Below are 12,436 nucleotides of genomic sequence, written 5' to 3'. Positions count from 1 at the left end.
AGAGTTTGAGGAAGGCTGAAAAGACCATCAGAGAAGGTGGAACTCAAGAGGAGCCAAGAACAGGTCACACCTTCCAAAGGCAAAGCAGGGAGGTGGAGATCCAGGCTAGAGGACTAGGAACCACAAAGGCCCATTTAAGGAACAATAAATATCATTACTGGGGGCTAAAGAAAACAGATCATTTCGAGAAGTACAGAAGAGAGAAATAAAGGGGTACTTGAAAAAGATCTTGAATTCAATCATTGGGCTAAAACAGAAAGTTCATTTTGGCACACATTGATAATATTAGACAGTTATCTGGGGCCTTACTGAAGAAGGCCTTGAATGTCAAAATAAAGTACTTCGTTGTGTGGGCATTTGGGCATATGACAGTAAAAGTGGTTTTTTTTAGGTGAATGATATACATAAAGAAGTATCAGCACACACAAGGACATTGTTTGTAAAAGCAAAGGTCTGGAACAATACGAATGTTCTATCAACTAGAAACTGACTAAATAAACTATGGTCCCTCCATACGATGGAATACAATGCAGCTGAACAAAGGATGAGGAAGTTCTCTACAGAGTGATATGGAAAGGTCTCCAAGATATACTGCTAAGTGAACAAAAGCAACGGACAGAATGGTTGTTACCCTATGCTCCTATTTATGTATATAAAAGGTAGAAAAAGAAAATTCTAATTTGTGTATTTCTAAAATCTCTCTAGAAGGATATACAAGAAACTATTAACAGTGGTTGCCAATGGAGAGGGGAGCTGGCTGGCTGGGGGACAAGGATGGGAGCGTGACTTTTCACTAACATATCCTTTTGCACTTATAAATTTTTGTATCAGGTGAATGCATTACCCAAGAAAGACAAATAATTAAAAGGTAAACATTGTTAAAGTTTTAAAAATATGAATTAGATAGTGGTATTTAGTATTGGATGGGAAAAAGCATTTAGGTAGCTACTGCCAAAGCCCAGGGATGCCAAAATAAGGACTTGGACAATGGTGGTGCCATGGGGGATGGAAATTAAGAGACAAATGAGTGATGTTGTTGAGGAAGGTTGAAAGTGGCTTTTCCCACAGTGTTTCACAGATAGTTAATGCATCTCTCCACCCATCCATACACACACACACACGGTTCACAAAAAACATAAATAGGAAAATGTTGGATTATCACAAAGCCAGGGACATAGCATGCGGGATTTTCCAAACTTAATTTATGGAGCATCTCTCCAGAGTAGCAAACCACACCCTTTCCTGAGATAGGCATGCCCTTCTCTCATCCCTCTAAGTAAAAAAACAACAAACAAACAAAAACAAACAAAAAAAACACACCCTTATCTTCATCCTGTACCACACAGCATGCTCTGCGTATAGCATAAGAAACCTGTTCTCTGTGAAGCAGGCCTTGACTGCCTTCAATGACACCTAACCTCCTAACAGAAACAGGTGATGTCCTTATTTTTGCCCTCATGACCCCTCATACGGACCTCTATGAAGCACTGCATGTACAACATTGCAAATATTGCTTCGTACAATTCTCCTATCCTACATCATGAGTTCCTTGGATGTAAGAGCCATGTTTAGTTCATATTTGTATACCCACTGATTGCCTAGCAGATTGCAGGGCATATAGTTGGTGCTCAATAAAAGGACGAATACATTAATTAGTTAATGAATGTATAAAATATTGGACTATGAATTAGGATAGATATGTGTAAGTCTTGGCTCTGCTCCTGAGTGGCCATGTGCCATTTCACCTCTCTCTAATATAACACACGAAGAATTGGATTGAGTGATCGCTGGTCCCTTCCAACTCTGTATTCTATCATTTACTTTTGGCTAACGGTCTATCAGAGTCAGCACTGTCCTTGTGCCAGTGGAAGGAGAGATGTCCTCATGCCCAGCACAGGAGCTACTCTACCATGATTTCTGTTTGGTGCATCTGGCACAGAAATGGAGGTGGTGATGAAGGGAGCTGTGGTGAGGGCTGAGTGCGCTGAAGCCTCCCCTCTGCTTGGCACCATAGGAAATAACCACAGCTGCTACTGGCCTACAGCCAACACGTTATGTCTTCCGGAAGAGTTGCCCACTGACGTAATAACCCTCTTACATATCTTCTTTGCTTTCATTTCAGGTAATGCACGCATTATAACAAATTCTAAAACTATATTAAATCACCCCTATAGCAATCTACTGAATTCTTATGAACACTTGCTCATGTTTTATAGAAGCCAAATGGATACAAATGGCTCTCTTGAAGGAGAGTTTACTTACAGCTTATGATGCAACCTTAAAGGAGGCATCAACTCCAAAGAAAGAAAGGTACTATCTGTGCATTTTAACTCAGGACAAATAAACAGTAAACAAGACCTCAAAAGGTATCTAACTACCGAGGTAGATTAGTGAATGTTTAATTTGTGCTAAATCCATTGGAGGAAAAAAAAGGACGAAGGGAATAAATTTAAGAGGCAACTGCAATATCTCACATCACTTCATGGAAACTTTTCACCTAAAGTGCCCAGAAATGAAAAAAATAAAAGTCAACATAAATTCCAGTTCCTTACCAGTGAAATGTTTCTGAAGATGCGTTACCCCACTACAACTTTGTTCTTGCCTAAAGTCTTTAGGGGCTTTTGATCAGTGCACTCACTGGCTGTAAGAGAAACATCCTCAAATGTTTTTTCAATACTCCAGGACCCTTTGATAACCAACCCTGGAAGCAAGACAAATGAGACAATCTAGCCTAGGTCTCATTCCAAGGGAAGACAAAGACAACTTTTGAGAGCTATTTGGGACAATGTAACATTGAAGAGGTCATCGTAAGGATAAATAAATGGAGAGTCCCCAAAATTGGAAAGTTTCTGTGACTAACATTTAGGTAATTACAGCCAGAAGTAGGAAGTGGGAACAGCGGGTGTGAGGTTGCCAAGTCAAATGGACTCAGGGTGGAAGAAACAGAGTGAGCAACCAGGATCTGTTTCCTGAAAGAAAAGAAAGGAGCGGGCTGGGAGTTCTTGGCCAGGAAAAAAGACCATGGCTCCCTGCTGGTGACCTTCTAGGTCTTCTCTTCTGATATATCCTTCTGTTCCAGTGGAACGGGGCAAGTTTTCTATTAAAGTTAGGAAAAAAGGAATCTTTTTTGTACTCCCCACCTCCATCCTCTTACCTGATTTCAATGCTTCAAAGCTAAACAAAGAAATATCAGATGGGCTGCTGTGAACACCACGGGCCTCACTGAGAAGGTGGGACTCATCTTTACCCTTCCACACGCTGAGCGGGCTTAAGAAGAACACTCCAACACAGGTGTCACAGAACTGGCCTATCTTTAAAGTTAGGGAACTAAGTAGACTTGTGCTTACATGTTATGCTTACATAAAAGCTCGAGTTAAAAAAAAAAAAAACTAACAACAACCTGGAAAATCATATTTTTAATGGACATATGAAATCTGTGGACAGACTTAGAGGGAAATGTACCTGATGACAAGTCCAAGAATATGGGGCTTGTCCTGCTCTGACACTTATTAACTGTGTGTGCCTCTAAGTCATTGCATCTCTGTGGATTTAGTTCTCATCTGTAAAGAAAGCAGCTTCTATCTGTTCAATCTGCACATAACTTGTCTATCTCATTGGGTCATTTTGAAAGACCAAATGAAATAAATTTATGAGAGACCTTTAAGTGTTTTAAAGCCATATGCAATATGAGGTATTAATACTATCAAAGCAGACAACCCCAACTCAATTCCCACCGTTATCAGATACAGAGGCATCTTGTACCTGTGTTGTTCATGATCATGGAGAAGAACACATCATGATCACAGGTAAGACATATGAGCAACTGTCAATAAAAACAACCTGTACCAAAAATCAGGTTAAATTATACCCAGGCTGGAAAGTAATCCTAAAAGAAATCCTAGACTTTCTTCTCCTCCTCTATTACTTTTGTTTCATGTTAAAAAAAATTTATCTTGGTGGGAGAACTCTACTGTAAGTAGATACATATCTTTAAACGGCTGAGATGCTGAAAAGTGACATTTTATACATACAGCATTTGAAAGAGCTTCTTAACACAAACTTCTTATAATGTGTTGTTATTATTATAATCAACTTCCTCTTTTTTGTCATCAGCTGTTTCTTTCAGCAATGCCTAATTGGACCGTATTATTCAAGTACAAGTATTTCTCAAAAAACAAACTGTACTGTTGCAAAGTTACAATATAATGAATTTCGGCACAATAAATTACATTTTACACATAGATTTCAGTAAAAATTTCAAGGATGCATTCTAAAAGGGCTCAAATAGGATGATGGGTTGCAGTGCCACAAAGATCAACTTCCACAGAAAGAATCAATTATTTATAATGAACAAAAGGGAACAGAATCCAGCAAGCCTTGCCCCATTTGGGTGGGAGTTAGGAGGCTTTCAGACTCACACCTTCTGTGTGCAGAGGTATTCCTTCTTACTTTTTAAGGTATTCGAGCTCATGGGCCTGTGATGAAAGTCGCTACAAATGAAGAGAATACCTGGTGCCAACCCAGAGATAGGACGTCATCTTCCATTCACTATGTAGCATAGATCCCCTTCTCCCTTTGACAAAATGGAAATAAGATGCTAGAAACAATGGGATGGGGGAGGGTAAAGGAGGAATTAGGAAGGAAAGCAAGGGCATACTTTATCCAGTATATAGATAATTCCTTTGAAGATGTCATATTGCTAATGGACATCAAAGAAAACTGGATTTTCCAGTCTCAAGCCCTTTCCCCAGCCTCAGGGATTCAACAACTGGAAATCAACTCCTGCTAAAGAAATCATTCATCTAGTCTGTCAATTCAAGATCTTGAGAGAAAATCTTGATACAGCAGTGCTCACAGGTATTTCTTAGCTGTTCCTCCCCAAAATTGTCTCTTTTTCTTCCCCCAATTTGACATGGAATTATTATAGCTCAGGTGAAAGTTAGATCATTTCTGGAATAAGTAAAATAAAAGAACATGACTATTTTTTTTTCTCTCAACAGAAAGAAAAAATCTTTCCATGAAATATTAAAAAGTGTATGTGATGGCTGAGTTGAACAGGGGAGACACAGAATGCCGTGGTTTACAAATCAACGGTTAGTTATCAAGTAGGCAAGACACTTATGAAAATGTCCAGCAGCAGCACTGTTATACAGGGCAGGGCCAACGTTCACAAATCGTTAGACTACTTTATAGGATCATATTCTCAAATGACTTTTTCCCCTAATACTTACTGTGTACTTTGTACCACTGACTAAGTTAAGTGCTATTTTAGAGTGCTTTTTGAAAAGAATGCAGTAAAAATTCATTATTAAACTAAAGAATCATAAACCTTTGGGAAAATAACAAATTTTAATTTCATACGCAATTCAATCTAAAGCTAAACTCATCTTAGTTATTTATCTTGGTAAGGGAGATAAAACTTTAAGAAAAGGAAGCAGTGGTGTAAGAGGAAAAAAAAAAGTTTTATGGGTTTAAGAACACTCTAGAATCTGAGCAAATTTGCCAAATACATGTAAAAATTTAACTTACGTTCAAGGTATTTATAACAAAAATTACCTTGAGCTCCTCACCAATTTACTGGAAACTGGTATAATCATCAAAATTTACAACATGGACATCACTGCCTGCTCTTTGCAAAACTATAACCATTTGCTCAGGTGGAAATGAATGATTACCAGAAAAACAGACAATGTCCAATTTCTCAAATAGAAGCACTAAAGGAGATTGGGTGTCTCTGTATCTACAGATATACATCATGGGTCTAGGTACCATGGAACTGTTTGAATGAGCAACTATGGTAGTTCTCAAGGTTCATCCACGTTGTAGCATGTGTCAGAATTTCCTTCCTTTTTAAGGCTGAATAATGTTCCATTGTATGTGTATACCACATTTTGTTTTATCCATTCATCCACTGATGGACATTTAAGTTGCTTCCATCTTTTGGCTATTGTAAGTAATGCTGTTATGAACACGGGTGTACAAATATCTCGTGCAGGTACTATATTCAGTGAGATCGTGAAGGATTAAGCATGTAGATAGACTGCTGTAGAGAACAGTTTATGAAAGCAAATCCCATCTGGAAAGTGACTTTTCAAGCAATGGTTATAGGGACTTCCCTGGTGGTGCAGTGGATAAGAATCTGCCTGCCAATGCAGGGGACACAGGCTCGATCCCTGGTCTGGGAAGATCCCACATGCCGCAGAGCAACTAAGCCCGTGCACCACAACTACTGAAGCCCGCACGCCTAGAGCCCATGCTCTGCAATAAGAGAAGCCACCACAACAAGAAGTCCGCGCACTGCAATGAAGAGTAGCCCCTGCTCACTGCTGCAACTAGAGAAAGCCCACGTGCAGCAACAAAGACCCAACGCAGCCAAGATAAATAAATACATAAAGGATCCCTGGACCAATTTAAAAAAAAAAAAAGCAATGGTTACAGAGAAAAATACAACTAAATTTCTTGAATAAGGAATAATCTCACATAATCATTAAGCTTCAACACAAGCTGTGTCACCATTAACTGATGTATATATCAATCTCTAGACAAACATTTATTCTGCAATGGATAAAATGGGAATAAAGCCTATCCTAGTGCAGAAAGAAAGATCCAAATGCATGTGAGGCTTTCTAACCACAGCTAGAACATTAGAAAAAAGAAACTAAAAAAATATTTTGAGATTCAAATGCCCAAAATATATGTAAATTATCCTGATGGCTACAGGAAATAACAGAGTATAACAACTTTTTCATTAAAAAAGGTTAGTTATGAAATATTTCAAGTATATAAAAATATAACTTAAAAAAAAAAAAACTTAATCATACACTCCTTTAGCACAGCAAAGAAAACCACCAACAAAACAAAAAGTTAACCTACTAAATGGGAGAAGATAATTGCAAATGATATACCTAATAAGGGATTAATATCCAAAATACATAAAGAACTCATACAACTCAATATTAAAAAACCCGATTAAAAAATGGGCAGAAGATCTGAATAGACATTTTTGAAAAGAAGACATACAGATAGTCAACAAGCACATGAAAAGATGCTCAACATCACTAATCATCAGGTAAATGCAAATCAAAACTACAATGAGATATCACCTCAGACCTGTCAGAATGGCTATCATCAAAAGACAACAAAGTGTTGGCAAGGATGTGGAGAAAAAGGAACCCTCATTCACCGTTGGCAGGAATGTAAATTGGTGTAGCCTCTGTGGAAACAGTATAGAGGTTCCTCGAAGGAACTACCATATGATCCAGCAATTCCACTTCTAGGTGTTTATCTGAAGAAAATGAAAACTAATTTGAAGAGATATATGCACCCCTATGTTCACTGCAGCATTATTTCCAATAGCTAAGATATAGAAACAAGATATAGAATCTAAATGTCTATCAATAGATGAACAAATAAAGAAGATGTGGTACGTATATATGTTTACATATGTACAATGGAATACTACTCAGCCCTAAAAAGAATGAAATCGTGCCATTTGCAACAACATGGATGGAGCTAGAGAATATTTATGCTGAGTGCAATAAGTCATACAGAGAAAGGCAAGTACCATATGATTTCATTTATGTGCAGAATTAAAAAACAAAACAGGCAAACAAACAAGACAAAACAGAAACAGACTGATAGATACAGACAACAAACTGATGGTTGCCAGAGGGGAGGGGCGTGTGAAGATGGGGAAAATAGGTAAAGGGGATTAAGCAGTACAAACTTCCAGTTATAAAATAAATAAGTCATGCGGATGTAGTATACAGCATAGGGAATACAGTCAATAACACTGTAATGTACTTTGTATAGTGACAGATGGTAGCTAGACTTATGGTGATCATTACTATGTTGTACACCTGAAATTAATACAATATTGTAAGTTAATTATACTTCAATTTAAAAAATTTAAAATAAACAAAACTTTTTCACACACCCATGCGTATACCACCTAGTCTTAGAAATATAATATTACATGTATAGTTGAAGACTCCTGTCATCCCCTCTCAATTCTATTCCACTCCTATCCTTCAAAGAGGTAACTATTCTTAACTTATTTATAATTCCCATACACACTTCTATCCTTTTATAATATAAATGATAAAAAATTGTCTTGCACGTCATTACATTTTGTATAGATGGCACCATACGGTACACAAGCTTCTATAATTTTTTTTCCCTCAACACTGTTTATGAGATATATTGATAGTGGTACAGAAAGCTCTAGTTAATTCATTTTAAGTGCTCTGTAAGATTCCATTAAATGACTATACCAGAAAGTATTTATTCATTCTTCTGTTGATAGATATTTACCAATTCCTCTGGGGGAGAGGTTATTACAAACAACGTTAACATAAACATTCTTGATTATATCTCCTTATGCATGCCAAAGATTTTTTTTTACAGTATACATCTAGAGACAGAAATGCTGACTCTTGGTGATACGCTCATTTGATACTATAAGCTATTGCCAAATTGATCTTCAAAAGGTAGTGCCAACATACACTCCCACCAGCCATGCATATGTTTCCCACTCTCCACAGCCTTGCCATTGGTATAATAAGGGCTTTTAATTGTTGGCTTTTAAGTGGTATTTCCTTGTTTTGTTTTGCATTGTTTTTATACGAAACATTATTTAATGTGAGTGGAGAGTAGCCTAGAAAAAAGAGAGGGAGCTAAACAAGGGAAAAGGGGGAAGAATCACAAGAATTAGAGCTGAGAGCTGTCGTTGTAAAGGAATTTCTGATGATAGAAGAAATGGTTCATTAAAACAACTTCCTCACTCTACACAACAGCCATTCATTTCTCCCAAGCCCTTTCTGATGACAGACGCATTCTGTGTATCGGCCCAACAACTTACTGGCCAATGGTGTCCAGACCTACTGTCTCGTTTACCGAGAGACCCCAAGGGAAGATCTGATAATTTCTCTGATGCACGAAATAGATCAGAAAACAATTGTTCCCAGCAATTTCTTATTTTCAAGCAAATGTAAATCTCAGCATTAAGAGTCTCATTAATAGGCACATAAGAAGTTTTCATGATACTTATCTAGAGAAAATTGTGAAAATTGTTATTACAGTGCTAAGAAAAAAAAAGAATATCTATCAACTTCCCTTTCTCAGAGTACAACGATGATCTCTTTTTTTGAAGAAAATTAAATATTTCTTGCTACAATAAGAGAGTACTTGTAATTTAAAATGACTACGAATCCTATTGCAAGTACATGATTTGATTAGATTCTAAATATGCTTTCATATGAAAACTCAGACATAGATTTTAAGTACTTATATGGTTCCTAACAATTATTTTTCAGAAGCTTAAACTTAAAAAATTTTTTCCTATGATTTCTTCCTAAGAATTTGCTGCCAAAGGAAAACTGTTCTCTTCAACAAAGAGCAGTAGATGAAAATAAAACTGGTGCAGCTGTACTTTCTAGATGCCCAAAGAATCAACCTAAGTGAAGCTAGATATGTGATAAGAATAACATTCTCATTCTGTCTTTGCCCTGTGAAAATAGGGAGATGCTTCGTTTTTATTTGGTTAATCCATACATAATATATTATTTATAAATATCTCTTGTTCTGCCTTATTTCACAGCAGTTTTCCTTTCTGTTGGTAGATGGCAGGGGTAACAGTTACACCTATAACTACCTGCAACAGAAATAAATTTTAAAAATTAAAAATACACACACACACACACACACACACACACACAGACTTTCCTCAGAAAGAACCCGAGGAACTTCCATTGCTCAGAGACTGAAAAAAAAACACTTTCTACCCCAGAACTTTGTCCTCTGCAACCAGATACCTATTTGGGCCAGGAACAAACTAAATAAGAAAGTGGCAAAAGCTTAGGGAATACAGTCAATAACATACAGTCAATGGAAGGAGGAAGACAAAAGAAGGGATGGATGTTGCGTGGAACAACTCAGGACGTATGCTTGATGGGTTTTTCTAAATGAACACACTTAGCAGGAATGTCTGATATCCTTCTAACTAAAAGTAACTGCAATCAAGTTTAGTGGTTAAGGGGAACAGGCCTTGCAGTCAGGCAGACCTGGTCCCAAATTTTCCATATCACCTTTGGCAAGTGATTGAATTTGTTAGAGTCTCAGTTTGCAATCTTATAATTTGGTGATAGAATATATACCCCAGGGACTTCCCTGGTGGCGCAATGGTTAAGAATCCGCCTGCCAATGCAGGGGACACAGGTTTGATCCCTGGTCCAGGAAGATCCCACATGCTGTGGAGCAACTAAGCCCGTGTGCCACAACTACTGAGCCTGCGCTCTAGAGCCCACGAGCCACAATTACTGAAGCCTGTGCGCCCAGAGCCCATGCTCTGCAACAAGAGAAGCCACCACAGTGAGAAGCCCGCGCACCACAACAAAGAGTAGCCCCTGCTCACCACAACAAGAGAAAGCCCGCATGCAGCAACAAAGACCCAACGCAGCCATAAATAAATAAACAAACAAACAAACAAATACATTTATTAAAAAAAAAAAAGAATATATACCCCACAGGGATGTTTTAAGAATTAAATGTGAATATGCATGTAGGTAAAGCACTATGCACTAGTACCTAGCACATAGTAAGTGCTCAGTAACAAGCAGCGATTATGTACAAGATAAATGAGTATATTTTAGATAGACAAGCCTCTTTAAAGAACTGTTTTATTCAAATACCAATAACGTTTCTATACAAAGGCTGGCTGAAAGCAATTAAATAAATCAGTTTATTTGTCCCACACAAATTTCTGATAAGATCAGCTCTATCTCTTTCTCTCAAATGTAATTAAAAAAAATTTCCTTAGGAAAGGATGGCTATAAAATTAAATCTCCAGATACCAGTAGGACAAGAATAAAAATAGTGTAGTGTGAAAAATGTCCAACACAACACTGCCTGCTGAAAATAAACTTAATGCAAAGAAAATAAAATAGCAGAATACAAAGAGTAAATAAAATAATCTCTTCATCAACTGCTAATATATGTTGTAAATAGTACCAAATCAAAATGTTTAATTAAAAATACACCATCATGAAATGTATGATACATTAATTAAAGGGGTACATCCGGGGCAAAATTAAGTAGGGATCGCTTAAAGAATTGTTCCAGGTGAAAAACAGATTTAGACAGAGTTGGGGAAAATCTCTTAGTACTATTTCAGAGTATTCTGGAAAGGGATAGCCTAACAATCCCCAGCACAATGCCTGGTATGCAGTAAAGGTATTTGCTAAATGACACTCCGCAGATTTTTTGGAGAAAGTAATATAAGCTTCAGATATTCAGATAAAAGCAAAATACTATTAAATTTTTTTTGGCTTGGATTTTGGGTTAGAGATCTTCAGATTACCAATTCCTAAGCTATTACAAGTATGGCTCTGGGTTTTAGGACTCCACGTTCCAAGGTTGGCTTTGATTTGGAAACTTGAAAGTATAGATGAGAAAAAGCCACAAAGAGGTAGATGGAAGTTTCACAAAGGAAATGAATGATATCAGGTTCAGCATGAGTTATGTGCTGAACTGTTAGATGCTTTTCAAAGAATCACACAGTGTAAAATCACTTGGCCTTGCAAAAGCATTTTAGGCAATCTTTTTGGATGGAGGAAATACCCTCCTATAATTAAGTTCCTATAATGAAGAGAACGCCATGAGACATGCTGAATTTTGCAGACAAATACGGTAAGTTTTCCTTCCCCTTTTCCCACTTTAATTGAAATCATATCCCAGCAAAAGAGGATGGCAATTTTTGGTGATAGAGAATTTCTACTCAGAGTACTTTCAGTAGGCAGCGTATTTCTAGCTGGAGACGGGTGTGCCCAGTGAAACCCCCAATGGTGACACAGCACGAGGGCTGTCCATACCTTATGCAATCTCCTCTTCCTTCTCCAGTGTGCATACTGACAACTTTCTATTAACAACAGTCTCCTCAACTGCAACTCCGATCGGAGCTCAGAAATCAACACTAAGTCTTTCCCCTATCTGTGTATCATCAAATTTCCACATTGAATTCCAGATAAACCTCACAATGTAATTCGTCACTGTTACATACTTATTGGACTAACAAAAAACATCCTTTCATAAACATACACTACGTGAATTTTTTTTTGGATGACGGAGAGTTATCCCTAAAACTCTGGTGCCTAGAGTAAATATTTAGTAAACAAGTGAGGTACCTTCAGTGACTGCAGAGAGTCTGAATTAGTATCACAGTAGAGGATGATGTTGTTGGCCATGCTGAAACTTTCTCTCACTCCAAGGTGGTAAAATAAAGACGGCTGCCGGAAGGCATCACTCATCTCCACCACGGCAATATCTGCAAACAGAAAACAAAGTCCTCCAAAAGATGACACCTAAATAATGCCCAGTAAGCACTTTTCGGTTTCAGTTACTTAGTATTCAAAGAGGAAATGAGGAAATGATAGGGACTTTC

The 12,436-nt window shown here is 37.5% G+C and overlaps 1 protein-coding gene across 4 annotated transcripts in view; it reads right to left on the bottom strand.

Moving 5' to 3' along the window:
* The window catches only part of MAP3K5 (mitogen-activated protein kinase kinase kinase 5), a 220,373-nt gene that overhangs the window by 142,657 nt on the left and 65,280 nt on the right, over nucleotides 1-12,436 (bottom strand). For all 4 annotated transcript variants that reach the window (XM_082474443.1, XM_082474442.1, XM_082474444.1 and 1 more), the window contains exon 2: nucleotides 12,180-12,319. In XM_082474443.1, coding sequence (XP_082330569.1) covers nucleotides 12,180-12,319 — 140 coding nt within the window. The remainder of the gene's footprint in view (nucleotides 1-12,179; nucleotides 12,320-12,436) is intronic.

The sequence above is a fragment of the Balaenoptera physalus genome, assembly GCF_965194825.1.
Source record: "Balaenoptera physalus genome assembly, chromosome: 9".
Taxonomy (NCBI): domain Eukaryota; kingdom Metazoa; phylum Chordata; class Mammalia; order Artiodactyla; family Balaenopteridae; genus Balaenoptera; species Balaenoptera physalus.
The sequence above is the reverse complement of the archived record's forward strand: the minus strand, read 5'-3'. Positions and strand labels throughout refer to the sequence as shown.